This window comes from Oncorhynchus tshawytscha, unplaced genomic scaffold (assembly GCF_018296145.1).
Source record: "Oncorhynchus tshawytscha isolate Ot180627B unplaced genomic scaffold, Otsh_v2.0 Un_scaffold_1528_pilon_pilon, whole genome shotgun sequence".
NCBI classification, from domain to species: domain Eukaryota; kingdom Metazoa; phylum Chordata; class Actinopteri; order Salmoniformes; family Salmonidae; genus Oncorhynchus; species Oncorhynchus tshawytscha.
The window spans coordinates 680,106-704,270 of record NW_024609832.1 but is presented as its reverse complement, the minus strand read 5'-3'; the positions used below and the strand labels follow the sequence as shown (position 1 = coordinate 704,270).

General features: G+C 42.6%; 1 protein-coding gene across 1 annotated transcript in view; it reads left to right on the top strand.

Moving 5' to 3' along the window:
• The window catches only part of LOC112240063 (fibronectin type III domain-containing protein 3B), a 154,835-nt gene that overhangs the window by 21,755 nt on the left and 108,915 nt on the right, over positions 1-24,165 (top strand). Inside the window, 4 exon segments of the mRNA XM_042319519.1 lie at positions 6,719-6,795; positions 8,391-8,463; positions 8,466-8,618; positions 19,563-19,731. Of these exon segments, the coding sequence (XP_042175453.1) occupies positions 6,719-6,795; positions 8,391-8,463; positions 8,466-8,618; positions 19,563-19,731 (472 nt within the window).

The following is a 24,165-nucleotide window of genomic DNA, read 5'->3' as shown; positions in this document are numbered from 1 at the left end:
GAAAATTTGAAATCGGCCATAATTAATCGGCCATTCCGATTAATCGGTCGACCTCTATAATGTAGGGTATGTAAACATATAAAAGTGGCATTGTTTAAAGTGGCTGGTGATACATGTATTACATAAAGATGGCAAGATGCAGTAGATAGTATAGAGTACAGTATATACATATGAGATGAGTAATGTAGGGTATGTAAACATTATATAAAGTGGCATTGTATAAAGTGGCTAGTGATACATTTTTCAACTATTTTTACATTATTAAAGTGGCTGGAGTTGAGTCAGTGTGTTGGCAGCAGCCCCTCAATGTTAGTTATGGCTGTTTAATAGTCTGATGGCCTTGAGATAGAAGCTGTTTTTCAGTCTCTCGGTCCCTGCTTTGATGAACCTGTACTGACCTCGCCTTATGGGTGATAGCAGGGTGAACAGGCAGTGGCTTGGGTGGTTGTTGTCCTTGATGATCTTTATGGCCTTCCTGTGACATCGTGTGGTGTAGGTGTCCTGGGGGGCAGGTAGTTTGCCCCCAGTGATGCGTTGTGTAGACCTCACTACCCTCTGGAGAGCCTTATGGTTGTGGGCGGAGCAGTTGCCATACCAGGCAGTGATACAGCCCGACAGGATGCTCTCGATTGTGCACCTGTAAAAGTCTGTGAGTGTTTTTGGTGACAAGACGATTTTCTTCAGCCTCCTGAGGTTGAAGAGGTACTGCTGCGCCGCCTTCACCACGCTGTCTGTGTGGGTGGACCAATTCAGTTTGCCCGTGATGTGTACGCTGAGGAACTTAAAACGTACTACCCTCACCACTACTGTCCCGTCGATGTGGATAGAGGGGTGCTCCCTATCCACGGTTGATTGTCAAGGGCAATGAATTCTATCATCTTGCCGTTTGAGTTGTCTCGCTGACATTGTCTTACTCTTTCAAATGACTGCTCGACTTGAACTTGTTTAGTTGTTGGAAGAGTGCCCTTAGTATTTTTCTGCTTTTGTTCTGAATAGCGCTGTATTTTTCGTGGCGTCATTACGTCATCTACCTACGTTATATAGGTATGCACGTCATCTACCTACGTTATATAGGTATGCACGTCATCTACCTACGTTATATAGGTATGCACGTCATCTACCTACGTTATATAGGTATGCACGTCATCTACCTACGTTATATAGGTATGCACGTCATCTACCTACGTTATATAGGTATGCACGTCATCTACCTACGTTATATAGGTATGCACGTCATCTACCTACGTTATATAGGTATGCACGTCATCTACCTACGTTATATAGGTATGCACGTCATCTACCTACGTTATATAGGTATGCACGTCATCTACCTACGTTATATAGGTATGCACGTCATCTACCTACGTTATATAGGTATGCACGTCATCTACCTACGTTATATAGGTATGCACGTCATCTACCTACGTTATATAGGTATGCACGTCATCTACCTACGTTATATAGGTATGCACGTCATCTACCTAAGTTATATAGGTATGCACGTCAGCTTTGACATTGGTTTTGCACACCGGCGTTAAACTAGACATCGGGCTGATGCCGATGTTGGAATTTTTGACAATACGTATCATGGAATCTAAAGTGACCACAGAGTCAGGACACACTTTTAATGTCCCATCCGAAAGACGGCACCCTACACAGGGCAATGTCCCCAGTAACTTCCCTGGGGCATTGGGAGCCCTGGGGCGTTGGGATATATATATATTTTTTAGAGTGCCTTCTACTGGTCCTCCAACACCATTGTCTGTTGTCACAGGATTGTTTTGTTGGGCTTCAAGTTTCCACTCTCATGCTACATTTGTTACCATGTGGGAGGTGGGAATATACCAGTTGTGAAGTCATAAATACCAATTGGGTGCATTCATCTCATTTGAACTCATTGAGAAACGCTGTTTGGCTAATGGCCAACAAGCTGCGTAAACCACAAACTAAAAGTACAGATGCTTGTAAACAAATGATAGCGTTCAAAAACCACATGAATAGATTGTTTTTTATAAATAATGTTTTGTTGTTGCATTCAACTGCGGAAAATGTTGTTAGAGGCCATTTCCTTAGTAGGTGACGTCAGAGGTCACCATGTGTGAGAAGTAGGCGCTCAGGATGATAGAGAAGTTTCCCACTAGTAATTACCAGTTTTGAGGTGCGATCAAGTGGATTTTTCCCAGTCGTGTGTGGTAAATTACCACTTCCATCTTGGTTGCGAACGCACCATGACACTTCCTCCTTCAGTGGCAGATGCACACTTGTGACTCTCATAAAGGGGGCGTGTCTGTAGTATGGTTCATGAAATGATGGAATAGTTTGACAACCCTGTTTGTACGCTTTTAAATGAAATCAATCTCAACCGTTTATCTTTGCCAGTGATGAAGACAAATGTGTCATGGTTTGCAAAATAGGTCATTTTTGAGCACCTTTATCTATTAAATGTTTTGACATTCAGGTCCAAAAAGTCACTTTCTGAACACTTCTACAGTGGCCAAATATGTATGGAAGTATTGGTTCAAATGTAAAGGGCTGCTGTCAAAAAGTGATTGAATTCTAATGGATTAACCCTGACACAAAACCAATCCCATCCTTTAAGATCCCAACTGCTGTAGTTGCCAATACATGGAGGCATGTTTGTTTGTTTGCATGTTTTGAAAGGCAATTCAGGTTTGGTTGAAATGGCCTAACTCTTAACAGGACAAAGCAATCAATCACCAAGTTTAGGCATAGCATAACACAGCATCACAACAACATTAAACGCAATAATGGAACACAGTCAATTACTGTGTGTGTGTGTGTGTGTGTGTGTGTGTGTGCACCTCTGGGGCCCTACAGCAGCTGTTCTAGACAGCTGTATTATGAGAACCATCTGATGAAATGTTGCATCATCTCCTGTTGTCCTGTATGAGAACCTGAGTGTGTGAGAGAGAGAGTGTGTGAGAGAGAGAGTGTGTGAGAGAGAGAGTGTGTGAGTGTGTCTCCTACAGTTTTGAGTGTATTCCATGTGGTAGTGTGGAAAGGATGATGCTTAATTATTTTGAAGATGAGATTCTGCTTAATTAGTATATGGACACGGAGAGAACTGATCTCCTGTAGTGTGTGTGTGTGTGTGTGTGTGTGTGTGTGTGTGTGTGTGTGTGTGTGTGTTCTGTCATTCTGTGTGTTGCTCCAAGCCAGATAATGTAACGGTTGTTATGTGGTTGCTAGGGGAAACACTTGGATGCGCAGGTGACAGATTGTATTCTAGGTCACATCTTCCTGTCTGGGTGGTGATGCCATATATTTGAGACAGGAAATGACCTCATCTCTGACATCTGACAGAAGGGTGGAGAGAAGAGGGGAGGAGAGAAGTGGAGTGAGCGGTTAAAGCCAGTACATATCTGACACCAACTGATCGTAATATATTTGAGAATTAACACTACCAACTCAATTGTTACTTTGAATTGATCATTTTTGCTTTTGGTTTTAACCATTTAAAAGGATAATGGACTCAACAGAGGTAAAGGTATAACTGCCAAAAAGAATGGGAACACTTGAGTAAATGAGGGATACAAACTACACTGAACAAAAATATAAATGCAACATGTTTTATTAGCTGAAATAAAAGATCCCAGAAATGTTCCATATGCACAAAAACCTTATTTCTCTCAAATGTGTTTATATCCCTGTTAGTGAGCATTTTTCCTTTGCCAAGATAATCCATTCACCTGACAGGTGTGGCATATCAAGAAGCCGATTTAACAGCATGATCACCTTGTGCTGGGGGACAATAATAGGCCACTCTAAAATGTGCAGTCTTGTCACACAACACAATGCCACAAATATCTGAAGTTTTGAGGGAGTGTGCAATTGGCATGCTGACTGCAGGAATATCCACCAGAGCTGTTGCCAGAGAATTGAATGTTAATTTCTCGACCATAAGCCCCCTAGCGGGATTTCTTATAAGCGTCCGGATTAGTGTCCCGTTCCTTGAAAGCGGCAGCTCTCGCCTTTGGCTCGATGTGGATGTTGCCTGTAATCCATGGCTTCTGGTTGGGATATGTACGTACGGTCACTGTGGGGACAACGTTGTCAATGCACTTATTGATGAAGCCAGTGACTGAGGTGGTTTACTCCTCAATGCCATTGGATGAATCCCAGAACATATTCCAGTCTGTTCTAGCAAAACAGTCCTGTAGCGTAGTATCCGCGTCATCTGACCACTTCCGTATTGAGCGAGTCACTGGCACTTCCTGCTTTAGTTTTTGCTTTTAAGCAGGAATCAGGAGGATGGAATTATGGTCAGATTTGCCAAATGGAGGGCGGGGGAGAGCTTTGTACGCACTTCGTATGTGGAGTAAAGGTGGTCTAGAGTTTTTTTCCCTCTGGTTGCACATGCTGGTAAAAAATAGGTAAAACTGATTTAAGTTTGCCTGCATTAAAGTCCCCGGCCACTAGGAGCGCCACTTCTGGATGAACATTTTCTTGTTTGCTTATGGCCTTATAGAGTTGGTTGAGTGCGGTCTTAGTGCCAACATCGGTCTGTGGTGGTAAATACGAATAATATACAAATAATATAGATGAGAACTCTCTTGGTAGATAGTGTGGTCTACAGCTTATCATAAGGTACTCTACCTCAGGACTTCGTTAATATTAGACATCGCACACCAGCTGTCATTGACAAAAAGACACACACCCCCACCCCTCGTCTTACCAGATGTAGCTTCTCTGTTCTGCCGGTGCATTGAAAATCCCTCCAGCTCTAGATTATCCGTGTCGTCGTTCAGCCACGACTCGGTGAAACCTAAGATATTGCAGTTCTTAATGTCCTGTTGGTAGGATATTCGTAATCGTAGGTCATCAATTTTATTTTCCAATGATTTGCATGTTAGCAAGTAGGACGGAAGGCAGTGGGAGTTTACTCGCTCGCCTATGGATTCTCAAAAGGCAGCCTGATCTGCGTCCTCTTTTCCTCCATCTTTTTTTCCTTGCAAATGACTGGGATCTGGGCCTGTTCCCGGAAGAGCAGTATATCTTTCTCACCGAACTCATTAAAGGAAAAAGCTTCTTCCAGTTCGTGGTGAGTAATCACTGTTCTGATGTCCATGTTATTTTCGGTTATAAGAGATGGTAGCAGCAACATTATGTACAAAATAAGTTTTTTTAAAAGTTGCAAACAGCGTAATAAAACTAACAAAATGGCACAATTGGTTAGGAGCATGGAGAACGTCAGCCATCTTTACAATGAACTGTAACTCAGTAAAAACGTTGAAATTGTTGCATGTTGCATTTATATTTTTGTTCAGTATATGTTGAAAGCATGCGCTTCCACACAGGTGTGGTTCCTGAGTTAATTAAGCAATTAACATCCCATAATGCTTAGGGTAAAAAATGCAGTGTAGGCAATTATTTTGGCTACCATGTCTGTGGCCCACAGAATGACAATGCCCCCTCCACAGGGCACGAGTGGTATCTGAATGGTTTGATGAGCATGAAAATGATGTAAACCATATGCCATGGCCATCTCAGTCACCAGATCTCAACTCAACTGAACACTTATGGGAGATTCTGGAGCAGCGCCTGAGACAGTGTTTTCCACCACCATCAACCCCAAGTTATGGAATTTCTTGTAGAAGAATGTAGCATTCCTCCAATAGAGTTCCAGACACATGTAGAATCTTTGCCACGGTGGGTTGAAGCTGTTCTGTCTCGTGGTGCCCCAACGCCCTATTAAGACACTTTATGTTGGTGTTTCCTTTATTTTGGCAGTTACCTGTATGTGCTTGCTTCTGCCGGCTGTTGTAGATTTTGAAGTTCACATCTGGGTTTTTTAATTCATTACAGACCAAAAATAAATAGGAACTTGTTCCCAGAGTTACTCCAAAATGATTGTAAACTAAAGAGCCATGTTCTACCCTCTGTGAGTGTGTGTGGTTGTTTGCGTGTGTGTGTGTGTGTGTGTGTGTGTGTGTGTGTGTGTGTCTGCGTGTGTGTGTGTGTGTGTCTAGGGGGCCACGGATGGGAACACTCTGTGCTGTGTGTGTTTAAGTGGTTGAAAGCTGCTGTTTGCTGAGCGAAGAGCACAGAGGCAACAGAGACTGTCTAAACACATGTCTGTTTGCCAACTGGGTGTGCATTTGCGTGTGTGTGCGTGTTTTTGTGTGTGTGTGCAAATGTGTATGAATGCATTTGTGTGCGTGTGTGTGTTGGTGTGTTAGTGAGTGTATGTTTGTGTTTTCATATGTTATGCTCAATGAACAGCTTCATATTCCCCAGAAAAGAAGAGAGGGAGGAGGGGAGAAGGGAGGTCAGAGAGGGGGCATAAAGGGGTCTCTCACTATGTACTTGTCATCTACTGTGTGTGTGTGTGTGTGTGTGTGTGTGTGTGTGTGTGTGTGTGTGTGTGTGTGTGTGTGTGTGTTTTTAGTATGATTTACACTGAATCCAGACTTGCCTACAGCACTCTCTACAGGAAACCAATGACTTTCCCAGAGATAGGGGATAGGGAGAGGGGGGAGATGGAGAAAGAGATCACAGTGGAAAAGTAAACACAAAAATATGTGGATTTTCCTCCATAAGGTTTTTACCTGCTGTTGTTTGTGTGTCTGTGACTGAATCCAGGTCTCCTGCATGACACAAAACCGTGTTAGCTTGTTGATCTAAAGCCTAGGTGTTACCTTGTCATTAGCGTGTGTGTGTGTGTTACAGTGACTGACCGTGTGTATCTTTTGTGCAGGTCCTGCTGAGGTCCCAATGATGTCCCCCAATGGATCAATCCCCCCCATCCACGTCCCCCCAGGATACATCTCCCAGGTAAGCTGTGTTTGTGTGTGGTAAACTTGTTCTCAACTGAAGCCGCCCAGAGCAGAGAGGAATGTGTTGATTATTGCAGGGTATATTGTTTGGGGGAGTGATAGCAGCGAGGCCATTGACTGTGTGTGTTGGGGGGTGATAGGGGTGATAGCAGCGAGGCCATTGACTGTGTGCCATTGACTGTGTGTGTTGGGGGAGGCCACTGAGCCAACTGAGAGCGGGAAATAGTGTCACCCTTACAGTACACAATCACCCACATAGAGAGAGGGATGGGTGGAAGGAGAGAGGGATGGGAGGAGAGAGAGAGATGGGAGGAGAGAGAGGGATGGGAGGAGAGAGAGGGATGGGAGGAGAGAGAGAGGGATGGGAGGAGAGAGAGAGGGATGGGAGGAGAGAGAGAGGGATGGGAGGAGAGAGAGGGATGGGAGGAGAGAGAGAGAGAGGATGGAAGGAGAGAGAGAGGGATGGAAGGAGAGAGGGATGGGAGGAAGGAGAGAGGGATGGGAGGAAGGAGAGAGGGATGGGAGGAAGGAGAGAGGGATGGGAGGAAGGAGAGAGGGATGGGAGGAAGGAGAGAGGGATGGGAGGAAGGAGAGAGGGATGGGAGGAAGGAGAGAGGGATGGGAGGAAGGAGAGAGGGATGGGAGGAAGGAGAGAGGGGGATGGGTGGAAGGAGAGAGAGAGGGGATGGGTGGAAGGAGAGAGAGAGAGGGATGGGTGGAAGGAGAGAGAGAGGGATGGGTGGAAGGAGAGAGAGAGGGGATGGGTGGAAGGAGAGAGAGAGAGGGATGGGTGGAAGGAGAGAGAGAGAGGGATGGGTGGAAGGAGAGAGAGAGAGGGATGGGTGGAAGGAGAGCGAGGGATGGGTGGAAGGAGAGAGGGGGATGGGTAGAAGGAGAGAGGGGGATGGGTAGAAGGAGAGAGTGGGATGGGTAGAAGGAGAGAGGGATGGGAGGAGAGAGAGGGATGGAAGGAGAGAGAGGGGGATCCTCTGCCAACTAGTTTCTGGTGGGACTTTGGCCTTGTTGTCACATAAACATGTCTGTTTTTCACGTAAGTTTGTTTTGTAAAGGGATGTGGAGGTCGAAGGGGGGAGTCAGAGAGAGTGGTCTGCTATCTCTCTCTCTCTCTCTCTGCTTGCGCGTGTGTGTGTGTGCTGCTGCAGCAGCACTTGGAAGCGGCTCTCACGGGGGAGTGTGTGTTTGCTTACTGATTGGAATGTGTGTGAATGGAATGGAATGTGTGTGAGAGAGACTGTCTGAATTGGTGGAATTTGTGTGTGTGTGTGTGCATGCATGTGTGTACAGCAAACGTCTTAAACTGGAGTTTGATCAAACCCATAGCAACACTCCTCTTAATCTGTCAACTGCAGTTACCTGTGAGGGGAATCTACTTCCTGGTGGTGTTGGTGGGTTTTACACAACCTGCCATGTTATTTGACCATGGGGAGAACTACTGTGTGAATACCCCAGTGTGGGTTGGATTTAATTGAGTCCAGTGTTTGTGGAGTGTTATTGGATGTGTTCTATTGTGGAATTCTCCAGTAATGCTAAGAATTACTCTCCTCCCCTCCCCTCTGCCTCTCCTCCCCCCAGGTGTTAGAAGACAACACAGGAGTGCGTCGGGTGGTCGTCACCCCGCAGTCTCCTGAATGTTATCCCCCCTCGTACTCCCCGCTCTCTCCCCCACGCACCACCTCCCGCCGTACCTCACCCACCCCCACTTTATCCCCAACTCTCACTCCTTCTATCCCCCTGTTAGTCCTGGAGACCTGCCCCCCCACCAGTACTACCAACACCACCTCCCGCCCATATATGGAGAAGGTAAGATACTCACACCCCAGTCTAAGACATGTCTATGGGCATATTTTTTATCTATTTTTTTATTTCACCTTTATTTAACCAGGTTGGCCAGTTGAGAACAAGTTCTCATTTACAACTGCGACCTGGCCAAGATAAAGCAAAGCAGTGCGACACAAACAACAACACAGAGTTACACATGGAATTAACAAACGTACAGTCAATAACACAATAGAAAAGTCTATATGCAGTGTGAGCAAATGAAGTAAGATTAGGGAGGTAAGGCAATAAATAGGCCGTAGTGGTGAAATAATTCCAATTTAGCAAATAAACACTGGAGTGATAGTTGTGCAGAAGATTAATGTGCAAGTAGAGATACTGGGGTGCAAAGGAGCAAAAATAATATATAAATAAAATAAATAACAATATGGGGATGAGGTAGTTGGATGGGCTATTTACAGATGGGCTGTGTACAGGTGCAATGATCTGTAAGCTGCTCTGATAGCTGATGCTTAAAGTTAGTGAGGGAGATCTGAGTCTCCAGCTTCAGTGATTTTTGCAATACGTTCCAGTCATTGGCAGCAGAGAACTGGAAGGAAAGGCGGCCAAAGTAGGAATTGACTTTAGGGGTGACCAGTGAAATATACCTGCTGGAGCGTGTGTTACGGGTGGGTGCTGCTATGGTGACCAGTGAGCTGAGATAAGGCGGGGCTTTACCTAGCAAAGACTTATAGATGACCTGGACGTATGGCACTGATAGGCTGCAACCAATTTTCTGAGTAGAGTGTTGGAGGCTATTTTGTAAATGACCGAAGTCAAGGATCGGTAGGATAGTCAATTTTACGAGGGTATGTTTGGCAGAATGAGTGAAGGATGCTTTGTTGCGAAATAGGAAGCCAATTCTAGATTTAATTTTGGATTGGAGATGCTTAATATCAGTTTGGAAGGAGAGTTTACAGTCTAATCAGACACCAGAGTAGTAATGTCCAGAGTAGTAATGCTAGGCGGGTGGGCAGGTGTGGGCAGCGATCGGTTGAAGAGGATGCATTTAGTTTTACTTGCATTTAAGAGCAGTTGGAGGCCACGGAAGGAGAGTGGTATGGCATTGAAGCTCGTCTGGAGGTTAGTTAACAGTGTCCAAAGAAAGGCCAGAAGTATACCGAATGGTGTCATCTGCGTAGAGGTGGATCAGAGAATCACCAGCCGCAAGAGCGACATCATTGATATATACAGAGAACAGAGTCGGCCCGAGAATTGAACCCTGTGGCACCCCCATAGAGACTGCCAGAGGTCCGAACAACAGGCCCTCCGATTTGACACATTGAACTAGAAGTGGTTGGTGAACCAGTCTAGGCAGGGAATTCCGTAACCAAGGCTGTTGAGTCTGCCGATAAGAAAGCCTTGGCCAGGTCGATGAATACGGCTGCACAGTATTGTCTTTTGTCGATGGCGGTTATGATATCGTTTAGGACCTTAACCTGTAATGACACCCCATCCCGTGAACGGGACCGTTGTCATCATCTGACACTAATTAGTGTAACGCAACGGACATAAATCTTCCTAGAAAATATTCCTATTCATGAAAATCACAAGGGAAATATATTGGAACACAGCTTAGCCTTTTGTTAATTACCCTGTCATCTCAGATTTTCAAAATATGCTTTACAGCCAACGCTAGACAAGCATTTGTGTAAGTTTATCATAGCCTAGCATAGCATTATGCCTTACTAGCAGCAGGCAACCTTGTCACGGAAATCAGAAAAGCAATCAAATTAAATTGTTTACCTTTTGATAAACTTCGGATGTTTTCACTCACGAGACTCCCAGGTAGACAGCCAAAGTTCATTTTTTCCCAAAATATTATTTTTGTAGGCGAAATAGCTCTGTTTGTTCTTCACGTTTGGCTGAGAAATCGCCCGAAATTGCGGTCACCACAACATTCCAAATTAACTCCATAATATCGACAGAAACATGGCAAACATTGTTTAGAATCCATCCTCAAGGTGTTTTTCTAATATCTATTCGATAATATACCTGTTGGGACAATTCATTTTTCACTAGGAATAATGGCTACCTCTTTATTTTACGCGAGAATCTCTCTCGGAGCCACCATGTGACCACTTACGCAATGTGGCCGCCTATGGCTATTCTTCAACAGAAATGCGTAAAACTACGTCACAATGCTGTAGACACCTTGGGGAATACGTAGAAAGCGTAAGCTCGTTGATGGTACGTTCACAGCTGAATAGGGAGTCATTGGAACGCAGCGCTTTCAAAACCTGGGGCACTTCCGGATTGGATTTTTCTCAGGCTTTCACCTGCAACATCAGGTTGGAGTGTTTTCTATCCAAAACTGTCAATTTTATGCATATTCTAGCATCTCTTCCTGACAAAATATCCCGTTTTAAAACGGGAACGTTTTTTTTCCAAAAATGAAAATACTGCCCCCTAACACCAAGAGGTTTTAAGCATGACTGAGGTGCACCCATGACCAGCTCGGATACCAGATTGCATAGCGGAGAAGGTACGGCGGGATTCGAAATGGTCGGTGATCTGTTTGTTAACTTGGCTTTCGAAGACGTTAGAAAGGCATGGTAGGATAGATATAGGTCTGTAACAGTTTGGGTCTAGAGTGTCTCCCCCTTTGAAGAGGGGGATGACCACGGCAGCTTTCCAATCTTTGGGGATCTCAGACAATACGAAAGAGAGTTTGAACAGGCTAGTAAAAGGGGTTGCAACAATTGCTGAGGATAATTTTAGAAAGAGAGGGTCCAGATTGTCTAGCCCCGCTGATTTGTAGGGACCCAGATGTTGCATCTCTTTCAGAACATCAACTATCTGGATTTGGGTGAAGCAGTCTTGGGCAAGTTGCTGTGGGGAGTGCAGAGCTGTTGACCGGGGTAGGGGTAGCCAGGTGGAAAGCATGGCCAGCCGTAGAAAAATGCTTTTTGTAATTCTCGATTATCGTAGATTTATCAGTGGTGACAGTGTTTCCTAGCCTCAGTGCAGTGGGCAGCTGGAAGGAGGTGCTCTTATTCTCCATGGACTTTACAGTGTCCCAGAACTTTTTGGAGTTTATGCTACAGGATGCAAATTTCTGTTTGAAAAAGCTAGCCTTTGCTTTCCTAACTGCCTGTATATATTGGTTCCTAACTTCCCTGAAATGTTGCATATCGCAGGGACTATTCGATGCTATTGCAGTCCGCCACAGGATGTTTTTGTGCTGTTCAAGGGCAGTCAGGTCTGGAGTGAGCCACGGGCTATATCTGTTCCTTGTTCAACATTTTTTTGAATGGGGCATGCTTATTTAAGATGGTGAGGTAAGCATGTTTTTAGAATAACCAGGCATCCTCTACTGACAGAATGAGGTCAATATCTTTCCAGGATACCCGGGCCAGGTCGATTAGAAAGGCTTGCTCGCTGAAGTGTTTTAGGGAGCGTTTGACTGTGATGAGGGGTGGTCATTTGACCGCGGATCCATTACGGACGCCGGCCATGCGGCAGTGATCGCTGAGATCATGGTTGAAGACAGCAAAGGTTTTATTTAGAGGGCAGGTTGGTCAGGATGATATCTATGAGGGTGCCCGAGTTTACGGATTTGGGGTTGTACCTGGTAGGTTCCATGATAATTTGGGTGAGATTGAGGACATCTAGCTTTGATTGTAGGACGGCCGGGGTGTTAAGCATATCCCAGTTTAGGTCACCTAACAGTACAAACTCTGAAGAAGATAAATGGGGGGCAATTAATTCACATATGGTGTCCAGGGCACAGCTGTGTCCAGGGCACAGGTGTCCAGGGCACATATGATGTCCAGGGGTCTGTAACAAGCGGCAACAGTGAGAGATTTATTTCTGGAAAGGTGGATTTTTAACAGTATAAGCTTGAACTGTTTGGGCACAGACCTGGATAGCATGACAGAACCCTGCAGGCTATCTATACAGTAGATTGCAACTCCACCCCCTTTGGCAGTTCTATCTTAGCGGAAAATGTTATAGTTGGGGATGGAAATTTCAGAATTTTTGGTGGCCTTCCTAAGCCAGGATTCAGACACGGCTAGGACATCAGGGTTGGCAGAGTGTGCTAAAGCAGTGGAAAAAAACTAACTTAGGGAGGAGGCTTCTACGGTTCCAGAAACTGTTACGGTTACAGAAGTCAACAAATGATAGCGCCTGGGGAATAGGAGTGGAGCTGGGGGCTACAGGGCTAACCTCTACATCACCAGAGGAACAGAGGAGGAGTAGGATAAGGGTACGGCTAAAGGCTATAAGAACTGGTCGTCTAGTGCGTTGGGGACAGAGAATAAAAGGAGCAGATTTCTGGGTGTGGTCGAATAGATTTAAGGCATAATGTACAGACAAGGGTATGGTAGGATGTGAGTACAGTGGAGGTAAAACTATGCGTTGCGTTATGAGAGAGGTTTCATCGCTGGAGGCATTAATTAACGTAGGTAAGGTCTCCACCTGTGTGTGGGGTGGGACGAAAGAGCTATCTAAGGCAATTTGAGCGGGACTGAGGGCTCTACAGTGAAATAAAGCAATAAAAACTAGCCAAGACAGCAGTAGACAAGGCATATTGACATTAGAGAGAGGCATAAAGCAATCACAGGTGTTGATCAGGAGAGCTAAGACAACAACAGGGCAATGGTGAAGAAAGGGCAGAGCGGGTCAGTTTGATACATACAGGACCTGAGTTCGAGGCTGGGGCCGACAGGTAAACAAAATGAGGTACCATGCTATTGAAACAGTCCAGGGGGCATCAGCTGTGTAGCCGAGTGATCATAGGGTCAAAAGAGTAGCAATAGGTTAGACAGGGTGCTATACGGTAGTCACTACTACAGGGGACACAGCATTCAGAAAAAGCTAATGGGCCGGGGCTAGTAAAATCAAATCAAATCAAATCTAATTTTATTTGTCACATACACATGGTTAGCAGATGTTAATGCGAGTGTAGCGAAATGCTTGTGCTTCTAGTTCCGACAATGCAGTAATAACCAACAAGTAATCTAACTAACAATTCCAAAACTACTGTCTTATACACAGTGTAGGGGGATAAAGAATATGTACATAAGGATATATGAATGAGTGATGGTACAGAGCAGCATAGGCAAGATACAGTAGATGGTGTCGAGTACAGTATATACATATGAGATGAGTATGTAAACAAAGTGGCATAGTTAAAGTGGCTAGTGATACATGTATTACATAAGGATGCAGTCGATGATATAGAGTACAGTATATACGTATGCATATGAGATGAATAATGTAGGGTAAGTAACATTATATAAGGTAGCATTGTTTAAAGTGGCTAGTGATATATTTACATCATTTCCCATCAATTCCCATTATTAAAGTGGCTGGAGTTGAGTCAGTGTCAGTGTCAGTGTGTTGGCAGCAGCCACTCAATGTTAGTGGTGGCTGTTTAACAGTCTGATGGCCTTGAGATAGAAGCTGTTTTTCAGTCTCTCGGTCCCAGCTTTGATGCACCTGTACTGACCTCGCCTTCTGGATGATAGCGGGGTGAACAGGCAGTGGCTCGGGTAGTTGATGTCCTTGATGATCTTTATGGCCTTCCTGTAACATCGGGTGGTGTATGTGTCCTGGAGGGCAGGTAGTTTGCCCCCGGTGATGCGTTGTGCAGACCTCACTACCCTCTGGAGAGCCTTAACGGGTGAGGGCGGAGCAGTTGCCGTACCAGGCGGTGATACAGCCCGCCAGGATGCTCTCGATTGTGCATCTGTAGAAGTTTGTGAGTGCTTTTGGTGACAAGCCGAATTTCTTCAGCCTCCTGAGGTTGAAGAGGCGCTGCTGCGCCTTCACGATGCTGTCTGTGTGAGTGGACCAATTCAGTTTGTCTGTGATGTGTATGCCGAGGAACTTAAAACTTGCTACCCTCTCCACTACTGTTCCATCGATGTGGATAGGGGGGTGTTCCCTCTGCTGTTTCCTGAAGTCCACAATCATCTCCTTAGTTTTGTTGACGTTGAGTGTGAGGTTATTTTCCTGACACCACACTCCGAGGGCCCTCACCTCCTCCCTGTAGGCCGTCTCGTCGTTATTGGTAATCAAGCCTACCACTGTTGTGTCGTCCGCAAACTTGATGATTGAGTTGGAGGCGTGCGTGGCCACGCAGTCGTGGGTGAACAGGGAGTACAGGAGAGGGCTCAGAACGCACCCTTGTGGGGCCCCAGTGTTGAGGATCAGCGGGGAGGAGATGTTGTTGCCTACCCTCACCACCTGGGGGCGGCCCATCAGGAAGTCCAGTACCCAGTTGCACAGGGCGGGGTCGAGACCCAGGGTCTCGAGCTTGATGACGAGCTTGGAGGGTACTATGGTGTTGAATGCCGAGCTGTAGTCGATGAACAGCATTCTCACATAGGTATTCCTCTTGTCCAGATGGGTTAGGGCAGTGTGCAGTGTGGTTGAGATTGCATCGTCTGTGGACCTATTTGGGCGGTAAGCAAATTGGAGTGGGTCTAGGGTGTCAGGTAGGGTGGAGGTGATATGGTCCTTGACTAGTCTCTCAAAGCACTTCATGATGACGGAAGTGAGTGCTACGGGGCGGTAGTCGTTTAGCTCAGTTACCTTAGCTTTCTTGGGAACAGGAACAATGGTGGCCCTCTTGAAGCATGTGGGAACAGCAGACTGGTATAGGGATTGATTGAATATGTCCGTAAACACACCGGCCAGCTGGTCTGCGCATGCTCTGAGGGCGCGGCTGGGGATGCCGTCTGGGCCTGCAGCCTTGCGAGGGTTAACACGTTTAAATGTCTTACTCACCTCGGCTGCAGTGAAGGAGAGACCGCATGTTTTCGTTGCAGGCCGTGTCAGTGGCACTGTATTGTCCTCAAAGCGGGCAAAAAAGTTATTTAGTCTGCCTGGGAGCAAGACATCCTGGTCCGTGACTGGGCTGGATTTCTTCTTGTAGTCCGTGATTGACTGTAGACCCTGCCACATGCCTCTTGTGTCTGAGCCGTTGAATTGAGATTCTACTGTCAATGACATTGACTCTACTCCAGCCACTTTAATCATGGGAATTGATGGGAAATTATGTAAATATATCACTAGCCACTTTAAACAATGCTACCTTATATAATGTTACTTACCCTACATTGTTCATCTCATATGCATACGTTGATACTGTACTCTATATCATCGACTGCATCCTTATGTAATACATGTATCACTAGCCACTTTAACTATGCCACTTGGTTTACATACTTATCTCATATGTATATACTGTACTCGATATCATCTACTGTATCTTGCCTATGCTGCTCTGTACCATCACTCATTCATATATCCTTATGTACATATTCTTTATCCCCTTACACTGTGTATAAGACAGTAGTTTTTTTTTGGAATTGTTAGTTAGATTACTTGCTCGTTATTACTGCATTGTCGGAACTAGAAGCACAAGCATTTCGCTACACTCGCATTAACATCTGCTAACCATGTGTATGTGACAAATAAAATTTGATTTGATTTGATTTTGAGCCGTTGAATTGAGATTCTACTTTGTCTCTCTACTGACGCTTAGCTTGTTTGATAGCCTTGCGGAGGGAATAGCTGCACTGTTTGTATTCGGTCATGTTACCAGACACCTTGCCCTGATTCAAAGCAGTGGTTCGCGCTTTCAGTTTCACGCGAATGCTGCCATCAATCCACGGTTTCTGGTTAGGGAATGTTTTAATCGTTGCTATAGATGGTTCTGTGGCGATATCATAGACAGAATAGCAACAGAACAGAATAGCCTGTTGAGACCACATCGGGCGATCACGTCGGCAGTCCAGTCGTGATGGATCGGCGGGGCTCCGTGTCGACAATAAAGGGTCCAGGCCAATTGGCACAGGAGGTAATTGTAGCCCTAGAATTAGCTGGTATATGGGCCTAGCTCGAGGCTAGCTGGTGCTTGCTTCAGGACAGAGGCGTTAGCTAACAGTAGCCACTCGTTTGCAGCTAGCTAGGAGTTTTGATCCAGTGTAATGATCCAGAGCGGCTGGAATCCGGTGATATGGTACAGAGAAGCAGTCCGATATTGTCCGAGCTAAGACCGGCTGATTCCGGGGGAAAAGGTGAGGACAGCTAGCCGTAGCTAACAAAGACTAGTAGCTAGTTAGCTAGCTAGCTCCTGATGGAAGTTCCAGTTATAAGGAATAACAATAGCAGATCCGTACCACATTGGGTGAGGCGGGATGCTGGAAAGTATATTTAGTTTATAGATAGCAGTGATATTAATATATCTATTGGTCTATTGGTATATGAGATACTGTAGCCTATACTAGAGATATATACTGTGGTAGAAAAAGTACCTAAATTGTCATACTTGAGTAAAAGTAAAGATGGCTTAATAGAAAATGACTCAAGTAAAAGTGAAAGTCACAGAGTAAAATACTACTAAAGGTATTTGGTTTTAAATATACTTAAGTATCAGAAGTAAATGTAGCTGCTAAAATATACTTAAGTATCAAAGGTAAAAGTAGAAATAATTTCAAATTCCTTATAATAAGCAAACCAGACAGCGTTATTTTCTTGTTTTTTTAGTTTATGGATAGCCAGGGGCACACTCCAACACTTAATTTTTCAAACAAGAATTTGTGCTTAGTGAGTCTGCCAGATCAGATGCAGTAGGTATGACCAGAGATGTTCTCTTTAAGTGCGTGAATTGAAAAATGTTCCTGTCCTGCTAAGCATTCAAAATGTAACGACTACTTTTGGGTGTCAGGGAAAATATATGGAGTAGAAAGTACATTATTTTGTTTAGGAATGTAGTGAAGTAAAAGTTGCCAAAAATATAAATAGTAAAGTACAGATACCCCCAAAACTACTTAAGTAGTACTTTAAAGTATTTTTACTTAAGTACTTTACACCACTGGAGATATATTCAGTACCAGTCAAAAGTTTGGGACACACCTACTTATTCATTATTTATTTTGTACTATTTTCTACATTGTAGAACAATGAAATAACACATATAGAATCATGTAGTAACCAAAAACGTGTTCAACAAATCAAATTAGATTTTAGTAGCCACCCTTTGACTTGATGACAGCTTTGCACATTTTTGGCATTCTCACAACCAGCTTCACTTGGAATGCTTTTCCAACAGCCTTGAAGGAGTTCCTACATATGCTGAGCACTTGTTGGCTACTTTTCCTTCACTCTGCGGTCCAACTCATCCCAAACCATCTCAATTGGGTTGAGGTTGGGTGATTGTGGAGGCCAGATCATCTGTTGCAGAACTCCATCACTTTCCTTCTTGGTCAAATAGCCCTTACACAGCCTGGAGGTGTGTTGGGTCATTGTCCTGTTGACAAACAAATGATAGTCCCACTGAGCGCAAACCAGATGGGATGGCACATCACTGCAGAATGCTGTGGTAGCCATGCTGGTTAAGTGTGCCTTGAATTCTAAATAAATCACTAACAGTGTCACCAGCAAAGCACCATCACACCTCCTCCATGCGTCATGGTGGGAACCACACATCATTCGTTCACCTACTCTGCGTCTCACAAAGATACAGCGGTTGGAACCAAAAATCTCAAATTTGGACTCATCAGACCAAAGGACAGATTCCCACCAGTCTAATGTCCATTGCTCGTGTTTCTTTCCCCAAACAAGTCTCTTCTTATTATTGGTGTCTTTTAGTAGTTTCTTTGCAGCAATTCAACCATGAAGGCCTGATTCATGCAGTCTCCTCTGAACAGTTGATGTTGAGAAGTGTCTGTTACTTGAACTTTGTGAAGCATTTATTTGGGCTGCAATTTCTGAGGCTGGTAACTCTAATGAACTTATCCTCTGCAGCAGAGGTAACTCTGGGTCTTCCTTTTCTGTGGCGGTTCTCATGAGAGCCAGTTCCATCATAGCGCTTGATGGTTTTTGCTACTGAACTTGAAGAAACTTTCAAAGTTCTTGAAATTTTCCACATTGACTGACCTTCATGTCTTAATGTAGTGATGGACTGTCACTTCTCTTTGCTTATTTGAGCTGTTCTTGCCATAATATGGACTACCAAATAGGGATATCTTCTGTGTACCAACCCTACCTTGTCACAACACAACTGATTGGCTCAAACACATTAAGAAGGAAAGAAATTCCACAAATTAACCTTTAACAAGACACACCTGTTAATTGAAATGCATTCCATGTGACTACCCCATGAAGCTGGTTGAGAGAATGCCAAGAGTGTGCAAAGCTGTAATCAAGGCTTAGGGTGGCTACTTTGAAGAATCTAAAATCTATTTTGATTTGTTTAACACTGTTTTGGTTACTACATGATTCCATATGTGTTATTTCATAGTGTTGATGTCTTCACTATTATTCTACAATGTAGAAAATAGTAAAAAATAAAGAAAAATCCTGGAATGAGTAGGTGTGTCCAAACTTTTGACTGGTACAGTTTATATATACACTAGGTGTACAAAACATTAGGAAGACCTTAATATTGAGTTGCACCCTCCCACACACACACACACACAGGTGTGTCAAGTTGGCTGGATGTCCTTTGGGTAGTGGACCATTCTTGGTACACACAGGAAACTGCTGAGCGGGAAAAAACCCAGCAGCATTGCAGTTCTTGACACACTCAAACCGGTGCGCCTGGCACCTACTACCATACCCTGTTCAAAGGCACTTATTTTGTCTTGCCCATTCACCCTCTGAATGGCACACATACACAATCCATGTCTCAATTGTCTCAAGGCTTAAACATCCTTCTTTAACCTGTGTCCTCCCCTTCATCTACACTTATTGAAGTGGATGTAACAAATGTCATCAATAAGGGATCATATCTTTCACCTGGATTCACCTGGTCCGTCTATGTCTGTAGCAGGTGTCCTTAATGTTTTTGTCCACTCAGTGTATATACATACACCTAAATGACATAGCTAACTCCCTCTCTCGTCTTTCCTTCTCTCAATTCCCTCTCCTTCTCTCCCTCCCTCTTCACCCCCCCATCTCTCCATCTCCCAGAGATAATCCCAGTGTATGGGATGTCCAGCTACGTTGGCAGAGAGGAGAGCTATAACAAGCCCCCGCCTAAGAAGATGAAGGAGCAGAGACAGCTGGAGCGACAGAACAGACTCAACTCTCCCCCCTCCTCCCTGTACAAGTCTCTGGGCTCCAGCCACAATGGATACAGGTCAGAGAATAGTCCTGGTGTTAGAGACCGGTTCAACTAGTTCGAGACTACAGATGCACCATCTTCATTTGAGCACTCTGTTGTCGCAGAGAATTTTCCTGCGCTAGCAAGAAATGCTAACTTGTCGTGTGTTCATGGTTTGTCATTTTCACTTGTGTCAACATTTCCTGTTGCTGCAGGATTATTTTCCTGCTGTGAGAAACTGTACTTACAGTACAACTTAAACACGAGATACAATACTACTTAAACACTAGATACAATACTACTTAAACACTAGATACAGTACAACTTAAACACTAGATACAATACTACTTAAACACTAGATACAATACTACTTAAACACTAGATACAATACTACTTAAACACTAGATACAGTATTACTTAAACACTAGATACAGTACAACTTAAACACTAGATACAGTACAACTTAAACACTAGATACAGTATTACTTAAACACTAGATACAATACAACTTAAACACTAGATACAGTACAACTTAAACACTAGATACAGTACAACTTAAACACTAGATACAGTATTACTTAAACACTAGATACAGTATTACTTAAACACTAGATACAATACAACTTAAACACTAGATACAATACTACTTAAACACTAGATACAGTACAACTTAAACACTAGATACAGTATTACTTAAACACTAGATACAGTATTAAACACTAGATAAATACTACTTCACACTAGATACAATACTACTTCAACACTAGATACAATACTACTTAAACACTAGATACAGTACAACTTAAACACTAGATACAATATTACTTAAACACTAGATACAGTATTACTTAAACACTAGATACAGTATTACACTAGATACAATACTACTTCAACACTAAACACTAGATACAATACTAGATACAATACTACTTCAACACTAGATAAACACTAGACTAGATACAGTATTACTTAAAACACTAGATACAGTATTACTTAAACACTAGATACAATACACTTAAACACTAGATACAGTATTACTTCAACACTAGATACAATACTACTTCAACACTAGATACAATACTACTTAAACACTAGATACAGTATTACTTAAACACTAGATACAGTACTTAAACACTAGATACAGTATTAACACTAATACAATACTACTAGATACAATACTACTTAAACACTAGATACAGTATTACTTAAACACTAGATACAGTATTACTTAAACACTAGATACAGTATTACTTAAACACTAGATACAATACTACTTAAACACTAGATACAGTATTACTTAAACACTAGATACAATACTACTTCAACACTAGATACAATACTACTTCAACACTAGATACAGTATTACTTAAACACTAGATACAATACTACTTAAACACTAGATACAATACTACTTAAACACTAGATACAATACTAGTTAGAGCTTAGAGACTAGTTTCTTTCTCTACAAGTGTGGAGAGACTAGCCTTATAATTAGAGAGTAGTTACAGACTAGTTATAGACTAGTTAGTAGTTTAGACTAGTTACTGGTTTTACTAGTGATCAACTTGTTCTACAAGTCTGAAATCTATAACCATAATGCAGACAGGAGAGACACTATAGACAAGTTACAGACTTTGACCAGACATTGTTTTCCTATAGAAGTTAGACGTTGACCAGACATTGTTTTCCTATAGAAGTTAGACGTTGACCAGACATTGTTTTCCTATAGAAGTTAGACGTTGACCAGACATTGTTTTCCTATAGAAGTTAGACGTTGACCAGACATTGTTTTCCTATAGAAGTTAGACGTTGACCAGACATTGTTTTCCTATAGAAGTTAGACGTTGACCAGACATTGTTTTCCTATAGAAGTTAGACGTTGACCAGACATTGTTTTCCTATAGAAGTTAGACGTTGACCAGACATTGTTTTCCTATAGAAATGACAGACTTTGACCAGACATTGTTTTCCTATAGAAGTTACAGACTTTGACCAGACATTGTTTTCCTATAGAAGTTAGACGTTGACCAGACATTGTTTTCCTATAGAAATGACAGACTTTGACCAGACATTGTTTTCCTATAGAAGTTACAGACTTTGACCAGACATTGTTTTCCTATAGAAGTTAGACGTTGACCAGACATTGTTTTCCTATAGAAGTTAGACTTTGACCAGACATTGTTTTCCTATAGAAGTTACAGACTTTGACCAGACATTGTTTTCCTATAGAAGTTTTTGACCAGACATTGTTTTCCTATAGAAGTTAGACTTTGACCAGACATTGTTTTCCTATAGAAGTTAGACGTTGACCAGACATTGTTTTCCTATAGAAGTTAGACTTTGACCAGACATTGTTTTCCTATAGAAGTTAGACTTTGACCAGACATTGTTTTCCTATAGAAATGACAGACTTTGACCAGACATTGTTTTCCTATAGAAGTTAGACTTTGACCAGACATTGTTTTCCTATAGAAGTTAGACGTTGACCAGACATTGTTTTCCTATAGAAGTTAGAGACTTTGACCAGACATTGTTTTCCTATAGAAATGACAGACTTTGACCAGACATTGTTTTCCTATAGAAGTTAGACTTTGACCAGACATTGTTTTCCTATAGAAGTTAGACTTTGACCAGACATTGTTTTCATAGAAGTTAGACTTTTGTTTTCCTATAGAAGTTAGACTTTGACCAGACATTGTTTTCCTATAGAAATTACAGACTTTGACCAGACATTGTTTTCCTATAGAAGTTAGACTTTGACCAGACATTGTTTTCCTATAGAAGTTAGACTTTGACCAGACATTGTTTTCCTATAGAAGTTAGACGTTGACCAGACATTGTTTTCCTATAGAAGTTACAGACTTTGACCAGACATTGTTTTCCTATAGAAGTTAGACTTTGACCAGACATTGTTTTCCTATAGAAGTTACAGACTTTGACCAGACATTGTTTTCCTATAGAAGTTAGACTTTGACCAGACTTTGACCAGACATTGTTTTCCTATAGAAGTTAGACTTTGACCAGACATTGTTTTCCTATAGAAGTTACAGACTTTGACCAGACATTGTTTTCCTATAGAAGTTACAGACTTTGACCAGACATTGTTTTCCTATAGAAGTTAGACTTTGACCAGACATTGTTTTCCTATAGAAGTTAGACGTTGACCAGACATTGTTTTACTATAGAAGTTAGACGTTGACCAGACATTGTTTTCCTATAGAAGTTAGACGTTGACCAGACATTGTTTTCCTATAGAAGTTAGACTTTGACCAGACATTGTTTTCCTATAGAAGTTAGACTTTGACCAGACATTTTTCCTATAGAAGTTACAGACTTGACCAGACATTGTTTTCCTATAGAAGTTAGACTTTGACCAGACATTGTTTTCCTATAGAAGTTAGACTTTGACCAGACATTGTTTTCCTATAGAAGTTAGACGTTGACCAGACATTGTTTTCCTATAGAAGTTAGACTTTGACCAGACATTGTTTTCCTATAGAAGTTAGACTTTGACCAGACATTGTTTTCCTATAGAAGTTACAGACGCTGACCAGACATTGTTTTCTTATAGAAGTTAGACTTTGACCAGACATTGTTTTCCTATAGAAGTTACAGACTTTGACCAGACATTGTTTTCTTATAGAAGTTAGACTTTGACCAGACATTGTTTTCCTATAGAAGTTAGACGTTGACCAGACATTGTTTTCCTATAGAAGTTAGACTTTGACCAGACATTGTTTTCCTATAGAAGTTACAGACGCTGACCAGACATTGTTTTCCTATAGAAGTTACAGACTTTGACCAGACATTGTTTTCCTATAGAAGTTAGACGACTTGACCAGACATTGTTTTCCTATAGAAGTTAGACTTTGACCAGACATTGTTTTCCTATAGAAGTTAGACTTTGACCAGACATTGTTTTCCTATAGAAGTTAGACTTTGACCAGACATTGTTTTCCTATAGAAGTTACAGACTTTGACCAGACATTGTTTTCCTATAGAAATTACAGACTTTGACCAGACATTGTTTTCCTATAGAAGTTAGACGTTGACCAGACATTGTTTTCCTATAGAAGACGTTGACCAGACATTGTTTTCCTATAGAAGTTAGACGTTGACCAGACATTGTTTTCCTATAGAAATTAGACTTTGACCAGACATTGTTTTCCTATAGAAGTTAGACTTTGACCAGACATTGTTTTCCTATAGAAATGACAGACTTTGACCAGACATTGTTTTCCTATAGAAGTTAGACTTTGACCAGACATTGTTTTCCTATAGAAGTTACAGACTTTGACCAGACATTGTTTTCCTATAGACACCAGACATTGTTTCCTATAGAAGTTAGACTTTGACCAGACATTGTTTTCCTATAGAAGTTAGACGACTTTGACCAGACATTGTTTTCCTATAGAAGTTAGACTTTGACCAGACATTGTTTTCCTATAGAAGTTAGACTTTGACCAGACA